Consider the following 17,722-nt stretch of genomic DNA (forward strand, 5'->3'; position numbering starts at 1 on the left):
CCTTGGGATTATAAGATTCTAGACTGGAAAAAGGGTAAAGACAGGGGTTTAAATAGCACTCATTCTCCCTAAATAGTTACAAATTAAAAAATAATACTTTAATATAAACTGGTTAAATTTTCCTAAGTGGCTCCACACCCCACAACTGTGAAAATAAGAGTACCGTGAGTCACTCCCCTGTTTCCTGGTCGATAACAGGAACCATCGGTTTCAGGTGACTTACACATTTCTTAAACTAAAACAAAACGTGTTTCGGCCGTTAAACAGCCTTTCTCAATGTTAGCTTGTCAGTATGAAAATTGAATAAGCCGAGACTGAGAGATTTCCGGTCTTTTAAACTCACTGCCTACTTATCAACACCAATCGACTATGCGTGTGAGCACCACTCCTCCTAATGAGCCAATAGGATGCTCTGGATTACTTCTCTCATTGTCTAGTATTTTATTATTGGATTGCCGTAGGTGTAAGTAAGATAGCTTCTCTATAATTGGGTAAATAGCATAGAATCTATAATGTTATGACCGCATCTGCCAATGTTATTGTATGCTACGTTAAGTGAATGTGTCAAATATTTTATTGACTAAAGATTCACATGTAGCTAAATTATCTTGCATTATGGTATAAGTTAACTCATAACATCATTCTCATATGATTTGCCACTCTAACAAGGTATCAATTTCTCATTTATGATTTCAATGCTGGTGTGACATGTACTTAAGAATGAACTCATGATGGTACCTATTAGAAAACAGTCATGATTTTACTAGTGGTAAATGGAGAATTTGTGTATAGACTGCGTCTTTGAAAATTACCATCAAACTAAACACAGATAGAATATATGACTACATTTTCCGCAGTTATACATCCCTTCTTCTGTTGATGATGTTAACGCATTATATGTTGGTAATCTTGTCACTTTCAGGTGAGTACGTAGATATGAACCTAAGGGGGGTACTAATTCACTTAGCTTTGGGAGTAAGTAACTCATTTCTGTTTTTATGTACCGCTCTGTTATATGCTCTTGCTAGTGATTTCTTAGGATAGCCTCTTCCCAGTAGTCTTTGTCTTAGGTCTCTAGCGGCTATTTTAAAGGTATCAACAGTGCTACAATTTCTCCTTAAGTGTATGTATTCACCCATTGGTAAACTTTTAATTGTAGATGGGTGATGGTGGCTACTTGCATGGAGTATATTGTTTGTTGCTGTTGGTTTGTTGTATGCGTCTGTTCCAATTTTTGTATTAGCCTTTATAAAATTGAGATCTAAGAATTCAACCTTGTTTTTTTCTATTGTGGATGAAAGATACAGTCCAAATGGATTTTCATTGAGTATATTAATTAATTCTGACAGGTTTTCTGGACCCTTCCATACGAAGAATATGTCATCTATATATCTGGACCAGTGGGATATATACATTGTAAGGTGTTTAAGACTTTCATGGAACACCACTGTTTCTTCCCACCAGCCCAGATATATTTTTGCGTATGTTGGGGCACAGGATGTGACCATGGCCGTACCACATGTCTGTAGATAAAATTTGTCATCGAATACAAAAAGGTTGTGTGTGAGAAAGAATTCTAGCATATTTACCAAAAATTCTTTCATTTCATTGGTCATATTTGTCTCTTTGGCTAAAAAGTAAGAAATATTGCAAAAGAGATTAAACTTCTTGCGCTATAAATCCAACAGCAAGGACCAGCACCACAGATGGATACTAGTTCCCTACAAACTAGCAAAAGGAATATTGAAGTGAAAAAACAAGTACTGTGGGCGCCTTAAAGGGCAGGTCAAAAAAATATATGAGTTGATTATGTCCTAATACATATGAAAAAAATCTTTTAACAAATGATAGGTAAATGATCAAGAAAAAAAAATCTTTTAACAAATGATAGGTAAATGATCAAGAAAAAAAACAACAGCCAATTGAAATGAATGTTAAAATATAATTTAATTAGACTTTACTAAATGTATTAAAAGAGTTGTAAGCTAAATAATTCATACAATGAGATAAATATAAAAAGGCAATACTAAATGTACATAAATAAATGCATAAAAACTTGTTTATATAAAATGAGTAATTCTCTGTAAGTGGCCTATCTATGTAGAGAGAAGACCTCAAAAGGCACTTCAAAATACTTAGCCTCTGCTGCAGACAGGGTTAAGGAAGCAAAAAAGCAGTACTAATGAGAGAAAACGGATCCTGGTTATTTAAGCAAAATAACAATGAGCTGCAACAATGATGCTCAATTCAATTTCAAAGTTTTAGGATTGGTGTAAAACGGCAATCCTGCGCAGGTTATAGCCGTGGAGAAACAGTACCTTAATTTGTTCAGGAGCTCCAAGTGTTTTTGTAATCCAGTGTAGCGGTTATACCGCCAGCATGAAACAGCTCTGGGAACCCTCTGTGTGTGATGGGAAGAAAGCCGCCGAGCTCCTCTCCCCTGCACACTCTGGAATTCCACCCTCAGCTGTGTGATGTCCGTTTGTTGCTTCAGTGTTTCCTGGAGTACAGTGTCCTTAGTGAGCCACAATAGTGTGAAGAAAGTAGTTCCGTCAACGTTTCAGCTCTTAGCAGAGCCTTGGTCCAGATATATAGATGACATATTCTTCGTATGGAAGGGTCCAGAAAACCTACTGTCAGAATTCATTAATATACTCAATGAAAATCCATTTGGACTGTATCTTACATCCACAATAGAAAAAACCAAGGTAGAATTCTTAGAGCTCAATATTAAAAAGGCTAAAACAAAAATTGAAACAGACGCATGCAGGAAACCAACAGCAACAAACAATATACTCCATGCAAGTTGCCACCATCACCCATCTACAATTAAAGGTTTACCAATGGGTGAATACATACGCTTAAGGAGAAATTGTAGCACTGTTGATACCTTTAAAATAGCCGCTAGAGACCTAAGACAAAAAGACTACTGGGAAGAGGCCATTCTAAGAAATCACTAGCAAGAGCATATAACAGAGCGGTACATAAAAACAGAAATGAGTTACTTACTCCCAAAGCTAAGGGAATCGGTACCCCCCTTAGGTTCATATCTACGTACTCACCTGAAAGTGAAAAGATTACCAATATTTAAAAGAAGCATTGGCATGTCCTTAAAACAGACAAACTACTTAAACCATTACTTACTGATAGACCTTTATTTACATATAGAAGGGCTAATAATATTAGCGACACACTAATAAGTCATTTTGACAGGAACGCTAAGAAATCTCCTCTATATAAATATATATAAAGTTTCTATCGCATGTGGAAACTGCAAAGTTTGCCAACATATGGTCAAAAGACAAAAAGTAGTAGACAGATTTGGAAATACGTGGACCATTAAAGAGCATATTAACTGCAAAAGCACTAATGTCATATATTGCATTTCTTGCCATTGTAACCTATTCTATGTAGGTATGACTACACAAAGCCTAGGGAAACGTATGACAGAACATCTGAGCAATATAAGGACGGCCCAAAAAGATGTAGAAAATAAGAAACAAATTACTAGTGTGGCCAAACACTTTCTACAATTCCATAAAGGGAATACCAATGCTATGAAATTTTGGGGTTTAGAGAGATTGAAACCAGGAATAAGGGGAGGAAAAACTGAACAAAGACTTTTGAGAATGGAAACAAAATAGGTCTTTAATCTGAACTATGTCATGCCGTACGGCATGAAAGAGTTCAATAATTATTGGGTATATATATATATATATAGTAACTTTATTGTTTAAGCATACAAGATAAATTAGTATCATATTATTTCAGTGGTATAATTCTATTATTAAAAGGAGTATAATAACAAGAAAATTATAACTCGCATTATCCATAAAGTTATTTTATATTTAAACATTCTTAATATAATTTATCTGGGTAGACTAGACACAAACTAATTCCATGCAATACTCAAACAGATAGAACTCCCTAACCTTACTAATCAGATGTAATAGGGTCCACACTGGTAACATTGATCTCATCACTATTATTGCTATTAAAGTAATATGAAATGATATACGTATCAGTCTATATAATTCCCTTGTAAATCCATCATACTAGACAGTGACATGATAATGTTTTTTTTTAGAAGCAATAGTAGTATTCAGTATACACCTGATACCCACTATACAATATCACTACACTTAGTGTTCTCTGTGTTATAGGTATATATTAAATCCAAATAGTGACACTGAGTAAATACTGTACAAGAAGCTTTCGCAACACTAATTTACTCATGCAATATTATAGTATTCGTCACTGTATTATTAATGGTGTAGGAGATATGAATTTAATGGAGGATCTAGCCATTGAATCTATCAGAGAAAGATTAGATGACAATCTGGATAATTTAGGATAGACTACATAGGAGGTGTTATTAGCGCAAGTAGCACTGTGTGTATGTATATATATATATATATATATATATATATATATATATAAGAAGTTTATCTTGGTACAATATCACACTATGTCTAATTAAATAATGTTATATATTTAATACAAGAAGTATAACTGAGTTTATATACATGTTGTTATATTAGCTTTTGTGCTACCAACCTACTCAAATTATATTCAGCATAACAACAACACTTAAGTATATTACCGGACCTCTTAGTTTACACAATCTTTAATGATGATCACTGTAAGACTATGTTTCAGTGTGACACTTTTTAATACAAAGCGGACTTTGGTAGCAATGGTTGGATGACATATAATGCGTTAACATCTCTGCATAACAATAGAAGAAGGGATGTTTAACTACGTAAAATGTAGTCATATATTCTATCTGAGTTTAGTTTGATGATAATTTTCAAAGATGCAGTCTATACACAAATTCTCCATTTACCACTAGTAAAATCATGACTGTTTTCTAACAGGTAGCATCATGAGTTCATTCTTAAGGGGACAGTCTAGTATAAATTAAACTTTCATTATTCAGATAGGACTTTTAATTTTAATCAACTTTCCAATTTACTTTTATCATCAAATTTGCTTTTTTCTCTTGGTATTCTTAGTTTAAACTAAACATAGGTAGGCTCATATGCTAATTTCTAAGCCTTTGAGGGCTGCCTCTTATCACATGCTTTTTAAATCTCTTTTCAACACAGACAGAAAGTACACGTGGGCCATATAGATAACACTGTGTTCAGGCACAGGGGGTTATTTAAGATTTAGCACAAAACAATGCTAAATTTAAGAAAATAGATAATAAACAGTCACAGTCATGTGATCAGGGGGCTGGAAGAAGGTTCCTAGATACAAGGCAATCACAGAGGTAAAAAGTATGGTTATGCAAAACTGGGGAATGGATAATAAAGGGATTATCTATCTTTTAAAACAATTACAATTCTATGGTAGACTGTCCCTTTAAGTACATGTCACACCAGCATTGAAATCATAAATGAGAAATTGATACCTTGTTAGAGTGGCAAATCATATGAGAATGACGTTCTTATACCATAATGCTGCATAATATAGCTACATGTGAATCTTTAGTCAATAAAATATTTGACACATTGACTTAACGTAGCATACAATAACATTGGCAGATGCGGTCATAACATTATAGATACTACGCTATTTACCCAATTAGAGAGAAGCTCTCTCTTACTCACACCTACGGCAATCCAATAATAAAGTACTAGACAATGAGAGAAGTAATCCAGAGCCTCCTATTGGCTCATTAGGAGGAGTGGTGCTCACACACATAGTCGATTGGTGTTGACAAGTAGGCAGTGAGTTTAAAAGACCGGAAATCTCTCAGCCTCGGCTTATTCAATTTTCATAATGACAAGCTAACATTGAGAAAGGCTGTTTAACGGTCGAAACACGTTTGTTTTAGTTTAAGAACCATGTAAGTCACTCCTGTCACCTGAAGCAGACGGTTCCTATTTTCGGCCAGGAAACAGGGGAGTGACTCACGGTACTCTTATTTGCACAGTGGTGGGGTGTGGAGTCACTTAGTCAGGGCTATTTATCCCTGTTTTAACCAGTTTATATTAAAGTATTATTTTTTAATTTGTAACTATTTAGCAAGAATGAGTGCTATTTAAACCTCTGTCTTTACCCTTTTCCAGTCTATTATTATTAAAGGGGCAGCACCGGAACCCATTATTGGGCTCTCTTACTCACATCATTTCGTACTGCCAGTTTAACCCTCTCTTTTTACTACAGATTATAAGATTCTGACATCTTTATATTGGCATAATCAAGCCCAGTGCTTTACTGTTTTGTTTATTTATAAAACTATTTTTTTTCCCAGTTGAAGATATTAAACTTACGAGAGTGTAACCTCAATGGTCAATTTTTAACCAACTGTGTCTATTATTGACATCATGGTTTAGCTGAGGTTTCTTCTGCTGTATCCCATTTTGCAAATTCTTATCTCTTACCAGATATACTAGAAAATCGGAAGATTAAAAAGTCAATCAGAAAGATTTAAAAAAAAAAAAAACCTTTACTGTGCTGGTCAGATTTGCATATGATGCAGTAGATGTATGGGCAGCACCTAAAACAGTGTATGTGTGTTGAAGCAGCAGTATGTGTAAATACAAAGCACAGAAAACAGAATTTATCTGGGCGGAGCCTAGGAGGGACTATATGGACAGCTTTTGCTGGGACTCTTTGCCATTTCCTGTTGGGGAAGAGATATTCCCACAAGTAAGGATGACGCCGTGGACCGGACACACCAATGTTGGAGAAATAATGTTTTTTTATAGTATGCACGTCTTTTTGTCAACGTAATTATACTGTGTATTTTGTATTTGACAGCATCAGATGGACTACGGTATATCTCCTACTAAGGGATATAAAAGCAATGTTAGCTTCAAAAGGATAAAAACTGCTCGCCTTAAACTATGACAAAAAAGCTAGACGTGATTGATCCAGAACGTTTAGAATTTCTGTGTACTGAGACCAGATTCCACCACTTATAAGTAAAACTGGCAATGCTTCTGTACGCCCAGTACAAACCACATTTTACCACTGCCTAAGCCTAGTGCACGTCAATAAAAAAAACATTTATGCCATAATGGGATGGGAGATGATGCATTCTTAAATGTTTCAAAACACCCTGTTATTACACTATATATTCCTTCTTGAGGGATCTCATATTACCCCATATGTAGAAATTTTGAAGACAGTTGAGAAAAGTTGTCAATTTTTTGCAAGTAATTTTTCCCAGCTTTTAGAAAACTTTATTTCCAAATTTTCTTAAAAACAAAACAAAAAAAAACAACCTGAATATTTATGGAAGGACCTCATATTAACCCATTTTTAGAAATTGGAGCAGTTAAAAAAAACAAAAACAAAAAAAAACACAGCTAGGTTATTCTTACTGCTATGACAAATACACCATAACCATTTTGACTAAAGTCTTCTTTTTTTTTAAATATTTTTATTGAGGTAAAACAAGTCATACATTTATACACATTACATTGTCAAGAGCATGTTACAAGGATGTAGGGCTACGAAATAAAACATTAACCAACGACATGACCATTGACAGCGGCTAGAACCTCAGCTTGTTTTAACTTTAGAGAAGGAATAATTGAAAAAGGAAAAAGAAAGAAGAAAGATTGTCGTCTGGGTTGTGAACCCCAAATTTCGTGTGATATCCAGATACCCATCTATATGTAGAGTTTCATCTCTTGGTGGCAGCTCATTTACCATATTTGTTATGTATATAGTCTTCCCAAATAAAAAGTATCCTGTGAAAGAGGTCTACCCGCGATGTTTTCATGTAGTGGTATTCCTCTAATTGTATAGTCTTATGCATGGTGTCGATCCATTGTGCTATTTTGGGATTGCTTCCATCGTTGAGCAATTAGAGTTTTTGCGCTATTAGATGCAATTTGGAGTATGGCTAAATGTGTTGCTGGGAATCGCTTAGGAGGTTTATTTAAGAGCCAGACCAACGGGTCCTGGGGTATACTGAATCCCAACATTTTTTCTGTGTGACCCACGACCTCCCTCTAAAAAGGGATAATGTTCGGGCATTTCCAGCATATATGTCCCATATTTCCAACCTCTTTCTCACAACGCCAGCACATATCAGATCTTTGGGGATATAAGGTCTTTAAATGTGAGGGGGTATAGTACCAACGATGTTTGTAGTACTTTAAAGTTAATTTCTAGGATCCTAGCAGATGTAGAAGCTTTCATTGTCCTCCTAAATATTATGTGTCTCTCCTTTGGAGTTATGTTAAGGTTCAGTTCTGATTCCCACTTTTTAATATAATGGTGTTCCAGACCCAGTGGGACCTGCTGTAACATGTTATATATGATAGAGTATGTCTAAGTGGTTGGGTTGTCATGCACATTTTCTCAAAGTTAGTCGGTGATCGCAACAAATTATTTTTCACTTTGTGTCTTTGAAGAAATTAATGTGCTTGCAGATAGAAGAACCAGTCGTTAAATATGTGTAAGTCGTTCTCTAAGAGTTCCAACCTTGTATGCAGTTTTCCTGTTTCTGATAGGACAAAAAAGGGAAGGTTGCCTCGTCTGTCAAAAGGATTTAAGATAACCATTTCCCTACCCGGGGGAAATTCCGGATTTCCCAAAAGAGGAGTTAGCGGGGAGGGAATAGAGGAGAGCATGGGATATTTTACTAGTAATCTGTTCCACATTTTATATGTTTCTTCAGTGATGCAGTTACCAACTAACGTTAACTGTCTCTCAGATTCATCTAACCAGCACAAAGAGCCCAGATGGTGACACTGATGTATCTGATGTTCAATCTTAACCCAAATCTTTTCAAAATTATTAGTGTTCCAATCTACCACCCGTTGTAAGAAAATTGCCTGTCTATATTTTTCTAAATCTGGGACTCCCAGTCCCCCTGACATTTTAGGGAGAGTCATTAACTTTTTATTAATCCTGGGATGTTTCCTATCCCAAATATAATCATTAATTAGTCTCTGTAAGGAAGCGATGTAAGAGGATGGGAGAGGGATTGGGACAGTCTGGAAAAATATACAAGAGTCTGGGTAGTATGTTCATGGTTATTGTCCCCATCCTTCCCAACCAGCTAAGGTGTTTAGATCTCCAAGAGCTAAGATCTGCTATTATATTCTTTTTAAGAGTGTCGTAATTAAAAGCTAGTAAATCAGTGTGTTTATGGGTCAAGAAAATCCCTAGGTACTTAATAGAAGTGGATTGCCAGCGGAAAGGGCAAATTTGTTTTGTAAGGTGTAGTTCTTCCTGATTCAAATTAAGGTTCATAATTTCAGATTTTGATTGATTAATTAAAAAGTTGGCGATTTTGACTAAAAATCTTTTATTATAAACGGTGAAACTTGCAACTTTCTTGATATTTCAAAATTACCTGCCCTCCAAAATAAAACCAAAATGTATGGTATTCTTATTTAGTATGGGAATAATCTAATTTATGGTGAGTTACAGGGTTTATCATCTCTTAGAAAGGTCTCATGCTCTACTATACGTGTGAATAAAAACAAATCTTGTCAACGGCAGTTCATACCTTGTAACGATGGTTTTTGTGAACACTGTTCTGGAAACAGTTCATACAGAGGACACAGGTCGAATCAATTGCACAATCCCTGCAACACAAAAACAAAAATATATTATACTAAAAGTTTCCCACAATTATAAGTATTTAATCAAGGGGCATTATTTGAACTTACGGGCATAAAATGGTTCACATGTGCACACCAACACACACTATTTTTTCAAAGGGACATGAAAGTTACAATTAAAATTTTAATGTTTAGTTAGAGCATGTCAATTTTAAAATAAGTTTCAATTTACTTCTATTATTAAATGTACATTGTTCGCTTGGTATAATTTGTTGAAGAGCATACTTATGTAGGCTCAGAAGCAGCAATGCACTATTGGGAGCTAACTGGCCATTGGTGGCTACATATATATGCCTATTGTCACTGGCTCACTAGATGTATTGAGCTAGAACCCAGTAGTGAATTACTTTAACACATAGCATTTTGTTTTTGAACTTTTAATCTAAAATGGATTCCCCACACAGCACCCAAGCTAATTTAACCACCTTTGCTACAGAGAATTTCAGAGAAAAACTTGCCCAAAGTACCAGAGAATTTTTGCTATCACTCAGTTTAAATAGAAATAGAGCATTTGTGGGGTTTTTGTTTGTTTTCTATTTACTTAAGAAAACCCAAGGTATTGATCTACGCTCATTTTGGTATATATGATTCCACTATTTGGCCGCCAAATACAAATCATATAAAACTTTTTTTTTTACTTTTTCACAAACTTTGGATTTCTAACAGAAAGTATTTGCACACAACTACAGCAGTCATAAGACAAATGGTTGTAAAAGCTTCTCTGGTATCCCCTTTGTTCAGAAATAGCAGACATACATAGCTTTGCCATTGTTTTTTGACAATCTAAATGCTGCAAATTGTAGCTGTGAACCACAATTCCCAGCAGTGGAGGGGTTAATCAGTTTGTAGGGTCAATTTGTTGCTGTAGTATAGAGATTACCCTCCAACCTGACACCTCTCACTTTGATGCCTACCCGATCTTTCCCAAATAGCTCTTTTCCCTCCTCCCCTACTGGTCACCACCATTTTAGGTACTGGCAGACAATCTGCAGTTTAGGGCTTTTCGTTTTTTTAATGGCAGTATATATATATATATATATATATATATATATATATATATATATATATATATATATATATATATATATATACACACATACACACACAGCCACCAATCATCAGCTATCAAGAGAAGGAAGCAAATTAAATAATAGAAGCAAATTGGAAAGTTGTTTAAAATTGTATGCTCTGTCTAAATCACGAAAGAAAAATGTTGGGTTTCATGCCCCTTTAAAAAAAACTGTAGACAATTTGATGACACTACAGAGATTTTGGCTGTATTGTCTTGCTAGTCCGAACTCAAAGGCAGGCAAACTGCTTACAACTCCAGGTACAACCTTCACCAACCTTCTGCTACGGGAATTAACAGAGCATCAAAAGGTGTCCTCCCCCACCCACCAAAAAAAAAAGACAAAATAGGAGAATGGAGTAATGTAATGAAAGACATGTAACGAATAACATACACAGAGCACACTCCCACCTGAGACAGCTACCAGGGTGCAGACAAGTATAAATACAATACTAGAGAAGGTATGCACTCACTGGATTTGCGCAATTAGCATGCTTCATTGGCACATCAAAATACAAATAACATAATTTATGTAAGAACTTACCTGATAAATTAATTTCTTTCATATTAGCAAGAGTCCATGAGCTAGTGACGTATGGGATATACATTCCTACCAGGAGGGGCAAAGTTTCCCAAACCTCAAAATGCCTATAAATACACCCCTCACCACACCCACAATTCAGTTTAACGAATAGCCAAGAAGTGGGGTGATAAAAAAGTGCGAAAGCATATAAAATAAGGAATTGGAATAATTGTGCTTTATACAAAAATCATAACCACCACAAAAAAAGGGCGGGCCTCATGGACTCTTGCTAATATGAAAGAAATGAATTTATCAGGTAAGTTCTTACATAAATTATGTTTTCTTTCATGTAATTAGCAAGAGTCCATGAGCTAGTGACGTATGGGATAATGATTACCCAAGATGTGGATCTTTCCACGCAAGAGTCACTAGAGAGGGAGGGATAAAATAAAGACAGCCAATTCCTGCTGAAAATAATCCACACCCAAAATAAAGTTTAATGAAAAACATAAGCAGAAGATTCAAACTGAAACCGCTGCCTGAAGTACTTTTCTACCAAAAACTGCTTCAGAAGAAGAAAATACATCAAAATGGTAGAATTTAGTAAAAGTATGCAAAGAAGACCAAGTTGCTGCTTTGCAAATCTGATCAACCGAAGCTTCATTCCTAAATGCCCAGGAAGTAGAAACTGACCTAGTAGAATGAGCTGTAATCCTTTGAGGCGGAGGTTTACCCGACTCAACATAGGCAAGATGAATTAAAGATTTCAACCAAGATGCCAAAGAAATGGCAGAAGCTTTCTGGCCTTTTCTAGAACCGAAAAGATAACAAATAAACTAGAAGTCTTTCGGAAAGACTTAGTAGCTTCAACATAATATTTCAAAGCTCTAACAACATCCAAAGAATGCAACGATTTCTCCTTAGAATTCTTAGGATTAGGACATAATGAAGGAACCACAATTTCTCTACTAATGTTGTTGGAATTCACAACTTTAGGTAAAAATTCAAAAGAAGTTCGCAACACCGCCTTATCCTGATGAAAAATCAGAAAAGGAGACTCACAAGAAAGAGCAGATAATTCAGAAACTCTTCTGGCAGAAGAGATTGCCAAAAGGAACAAAACTTTCCAAGAAAGTAATTTAATGTCCAATGAATGCATAGGTTCAAACGGAGGAACTTGAAGAGCCCCCAGAACCAAATTCAAACTCCAAGGAGGAGAAATTGACTTAATGACAGGTTTTATACGAACCAAAGCTTGTACAAAACAATGAATATCAGGAAGATTAGCAATCTTTCTGTGAAAAAGAACAGAAAGAGCAGAGATTTGTCCTTTCAAAGAACTGGCGGATAAACCTTTATCTAAACCATCCTGAAGAAACTGTAAAATTCTCGGAATTCTAAAAGAATGCCAAGAAAAATGATGAGAAAGACACCAAGAAATATAAGTCTTCCAGACTCTATAATATATCTCTCTGGATACAGATTTACGAGCCTGTAACATAGTATTAATCACAGAGTCAGAGAAACCTCTTTGACCAAGAATCAAGCGTTCAATCTCCATACCTTTAAATTTAAGGATTTGAGATCCTGATGGAAAAAAAGGACCTTGCGACAGAAGGTCTGGTCGTAGCGGAAGAGTCCACGGATGGCAAGAGGCCATCCGGACAAGATCCGCATACCAAAACCTGTGAGGCCATGCCGGAGCTACCAGCAGAACAAACGAGCATTCCTTCAGAATCTTGGAGATTACTCTTGGAAGAAGAACTAGAGGCGGAAAGATATAAGCAGGATGATACTTCCAAGGAAGTGATAATGCATCCACTGCTTCTGCCTGAGGATCCCGGGATCTGGACAGATACCTGGGAAGTTTCTTGTTTAGATGAGACGCCATCAGATCTATTTCTGGAAGCTCCCACATTTGAACAATCTGAAGAAATACCTCTCGGTGAAGAGACCATTCGCCCGGATACAAAGTTTGGCGACTGAGATAATCCGCTTCCCAATTGTCTATACCTGGGATATGAACCACAGAGATTAGACAGGAGCTGGATTCCGCCCAAACCAGAATTCGAGATACTTCTTTCATAGCCAGAGGACTGTGAGTCCCTCCTTGATGATTGATGTATGCCACAGTTGTGACATTGTCTGTCTGAAAACAAATGAACGATTCTCTCTTCAGAAGAGGCCAAGACTGAAGAGCTCTGAAAATTGCACGGAGTTCCAAAATATTGATCGGTAATCTCACCTCCTGAGATTCCCAAACTCCTTGTGCCGTCAGAGATCCCCACACAGATCCCCAACCTGTGAGACTTGCATCTGTTGAAATTACAGTCCAGGTCGGAAGCACAAAAGAAGCCCCCTGAATTAAACGATGGTGATCTGTCCACCACGTTAGAGAGTGTCGTACAATCAGTTTTAAAGATATTAATTGAGATATCTTTGTGTAATCCTTGCACCATTGATTCAGCATACAGAGCTGAAGAGGTCGCATGTGAAAACGAGCAAAGGGGATCGCGTCCGATGCAGCAGTCATAAGACCTAGAATTTCCATGCATAAGGCTACCGAAGGGAATGATTGTGACTGAAGGTTTCGACAAGCTGAAATCAATTTTAGACGTCTTTTGTCTGTCAAAGACAGAGTCATGGACACTGAATCTATCTGGAAACCCAGAAAGGTTACCCTTGTCTGAGGAATCAATGAACTTTTTGGTGAATTGATCCTCCAACCATGATCTTGAAGAAACAACACAAGTCGATTCGTATGAGATTCTGCTAAATGTAAAGACTGAGCAAGTACCAAGATATCGTCCAAATAAGGAAATACCACAATACCCTGTTCCCTGATTACAGACAGAAGGGCACCGAGAACCTTTGTAAAAATTCTTGGGGCTGTAGCTAGGCCAAACGGCAGAGCCACAAACTGGTAATGCTTGTCCAGAAAAGAGAATCTCAGGAACTGATAATGATCTGGATGAATCGGAATATGCAGATATGCATCCTGTAAATCTATTGTGGACATATAATGCCCTTGCTGAACAGAAGGCAAGATAGTCCTTACAGTTACCATTTTGAACGTTGGTTTCCTTACATAACGATTCAATATTTTTAGATCCAGAACTGGTCTGAAGGAATTCTCCTTCTTTGGTACAATGAAGAGATTTGAATAAAACCCCATCCCCTGTTCCAGAACTGGAACTGGCATAATTACTCCAGCCAACTCTAGATCTGAAACACAATTCAGAAATGCTTGAGCTTTCACTGGATTTACTGGGACACGGGAAAGAAAAAATCTCTTTGCAGGAGGTCTCATCTTGAAACCAATTCTGTACCCTTCTGAAACAATGTTCTGAATCCAAAGATTGTGAACAGAATTGATCCAAATTTCTTTGAAAAAACTTAACCTGCCCCCTACCAGCTGAGCTGGAATGAGGGCCGCACCTTCATGTGGACTTAGAAGCAGGCTTTGCCTTTCTAGAAGGCTTGGATTTATTCCAGACTGGAGATGGTTTCCAAACTGAAACTGCTCCTGAGGATGAAGGATCAGGCTTTTGTTCTTTGTTGAAACGAAAGGAACGAAAACGATTATTAGCCCTGTTTTTACCCTTAGATTTTTTATCCTGTGGTAAAAAAGTTCCTTTCCCACCAGTAACAGTTGAGATAATAGAATCCAACTGAGAACCAAATAATGTATTACCCTGGAAAGAAATGGAAAGTAGAGTTGATTTAGAAGCCATATCAGCATTCCAAGTTTTAAGCCATAAAGCTCATCTAGCTAAAATAGCTAGAGACATAAACCTGACATCAACTCTGATAATATCAAAAATGGCATCACAGATAAAATTATTAGCATGCTGAAGAAGAATAATAATATTATGAGAATCATGATCTGTTACTTGTTGCGCTAAAGTCTCCAACCAAAAAGTTGAAGCTGCAGCAACATCAGCCAATGATATAGCAGGTCTAAGAAGATTACCTGAACACAGATAAGCTTTTCTTAGAAAGGATTCAATTTTCCTATCTAAAGGATCCTTAAACGAAGTACCATCTGACGTAGGAATAGTAGTACGTTTAGCAAGGGTAGAAATAGCCCCATCAACTTTAGGGATTTTATCCCAAAATTCTAATCTGTCAGAAGGCACAGGATATAATTGCTTAAAACGTTTAGAAGGAGTAAATGAATTACCCAATTATCCCATTCTCTGGAAATTACTTCAGAAATAGCATTAGGAACAGGAAAAACTTCTGGAATAACCACAGGAGATTTAAATACCTTATCTAAACGTTTAGAATTAGTATCAAGAGGACCAGAATCCTCTATTTCTAAAGCAATTAGTACTTCTTTAAGTAAAGAACGAATAAATTCCATTTTAAATAAATATGAAGATTTATCTGCATCAATCTCTGAGACAGAATCCTCTGAACCAGAAGAGTCATCAGAATCAGAATGATGATGTTCATTTAAAAATTCATCTGTAGAGAGAGAAGTTTTAAAAGATTTTTTATGTTTACTAGAAGGAGAAATAACAGACATAGCCTTCTTGATGGATTCAGAAACAAAATCTCTTATGTTATCAGGAACTGCAACAGGCAATGGTACATTACTAAAGGAAATATTATCTGCATTAACAAGTTTGTCATGACAATTAATACAAACAACAGCCGGAGGAATAGCTACCAAAAGTTTACAGCAGATACACTTAGCTTTGGTAGTTCCAGCACTAGACAGCGATTTTCCTGAAGTATCTTCTGACTCAGATGCAACGTGAGACATCTTGCAATATGTAAGAGAAAAAATAACATATAAAGCAAAATTGATCAAATTCCTTAAATGACAGTTTCAGGAATTGGAAAAAATGCCAATAAACAAGCTTCTAGTAACCAGAAGCAAAGAAAAAATGAGACTGAAATAATGTGGAGACAAAAGCGACGCCCATATTTTTTAGCGCCAAATAAGACGCCCACATTATTTGGCGCCTAAATGCTTTTTGGCGCCAAAAATGACGCCACATCCGGAACGCCGACATTTTTGGCGCAAAAGGATGTCAAAAAATGACGCAACTTCCGGCGACACGTATGACGCCGGAAACAGAAAAGATTTTTTGGGCCAAAAAAGTCAGCGCCAAGAATGACGCAATAAAATGAAGCATTTTCAGCCCCCGCGAGCCTAACAGCCCACAGGGAAAAAAAGAGTCAAATTTTTTAAGGTAAGAAAAAATGATTCAAATGCATTATCCCAAATATGAAACTGACTGTCTGAAAATAAGGAATGTTGAACATCCTGAGTCAAGGCAAATAAATGTTTGAATACATATATTTAGAACTTTATAAATAAAGTGCCCAACCATAGCTTAGAGTGTCACAGAAAATAAGATTTACTTACCCCAGGACACTCATCTACATGCTTGTAGAAAGCCAAACCAGTACTGAAACGAAAATCAGCAGAGGTAATGGTATATAAATAAGAGTATATCGTCGATCTGAAAAGGGAGGTAAGAGATGAATCTCTACGACCGATAACAGAGAACCTATGAAATAGACCCCGTAGAAGGAGATCACTGCATTCAAATAGGCAATACTCTCCTCACATCCCTCTGACATTCACTGCACGCTGAGAGGAAAACCGGGCTCCAACTTGCTGCGGAGCGCATATCAACGTAGAATCTAGCACAAACTTACTTCACCACCTCCATAGGAGGCAAAGTTTGTAAAATTGAATTGTGGGTGTGGTGAGGGGTGTATTTATAGGCATTTTGAGGTTTGGGAAACTTTGCCCCTCCTGGTAGGAATGTATATCCCATACGTCACTAGCTCATGGACTCTTGCTAATTACATGAAAGAAAGTAACGTTTTGGGGATCAATCACCCCTTCATCAGACCTTGGTCTGATGAAGGGGTGATTGATCTCCGAAATCTTACTATTTGTATTTTGATGTGCCAATAAAGCATGCTACTTGCACAAATCCAGTGAGTGCATACCTTCTATAGTATTGTATTTATACGTGTGTGTGTGTGTGTATGTGTATGTGTGTGTGTATATATATATATATACATATACATATACATACACACACACACATACAAACATACATGCATACATTTACACAGGGCTCAAAATTTCCACTAGCTATTGCCGAGTGAAAATTTTACAGTGGCGAGTGAAAGTTAGTGAGTGAACCTGCTACAAATATTATTTAAAGGGATATAATATATCCATAAAAGGGCAAGACTATGATATTCCTCTAGGGCTATAGGGACCCCATTAGTACTTAGACTGTTACTTCTGAGATGGCTAACGGGCCAGAGAGATATTGGAGCGGGAAAGTGAAAGTGGAGTAAAAAAAAATATAATTTATGCTTACCTGATAAATTCATTTCTCCTGTAGTGTAGTCAGTCCACGGGTCATCCATTACTTATGGGATTATATCTCCTCCCTAACAGGAAGTGCAAGAGGATCACCCAAGCAGAGCTGCTATATAGCTCCTCCCCTCTACGTCATATCCAGTCATTCGACCGAAACCATACGAGAAAGGAGA

The 17,722-nt window shown here is 36.6% G+C and overlaps 1 protein-coding gene across 5 annotated transcripts in view; it reads right to left on the bottom strand.

The window, feature by feature from the left end:
- UBR1 (ubiquitin protein ligase E3 component n-recognin 1) overlaps positions 1-17,722 on the bottom strand; it is a 693,945-nt gene that overhangs the window by 575,012 nt on the left and 101,211 nt on the right. For all 5 annotated transcript variants that reach the window (XM_053697798.1, XM_053697801.1, XM_053697800.1 and 2 more), the window contains exon 3: positions 9,482-9,560. In XM_053697798.1, the coding sequence (XP_053553773.1) occupies positions 9,482-9,560 (79 nt within the window). The remainder of the gene's footprint in view (positions 1-9,481; positions 9,561-17,722) is intronic.

Source organism: Bombina bombina, chromosome 1 (genome assembly GCF_027579735.1).
Source record: "Bombina bombina isolate aBomBom1 chromosome 1, aBomBom1.pri, whole genome shotgun sequence".
In the NCBI taxonomy this organism is placed as follows: domain Eukaryota; kingdom Metazoa; phylum Chordata; class Amphibia; order Anura; family Bombinatoridae; genus Bombina; species Bombina bombina.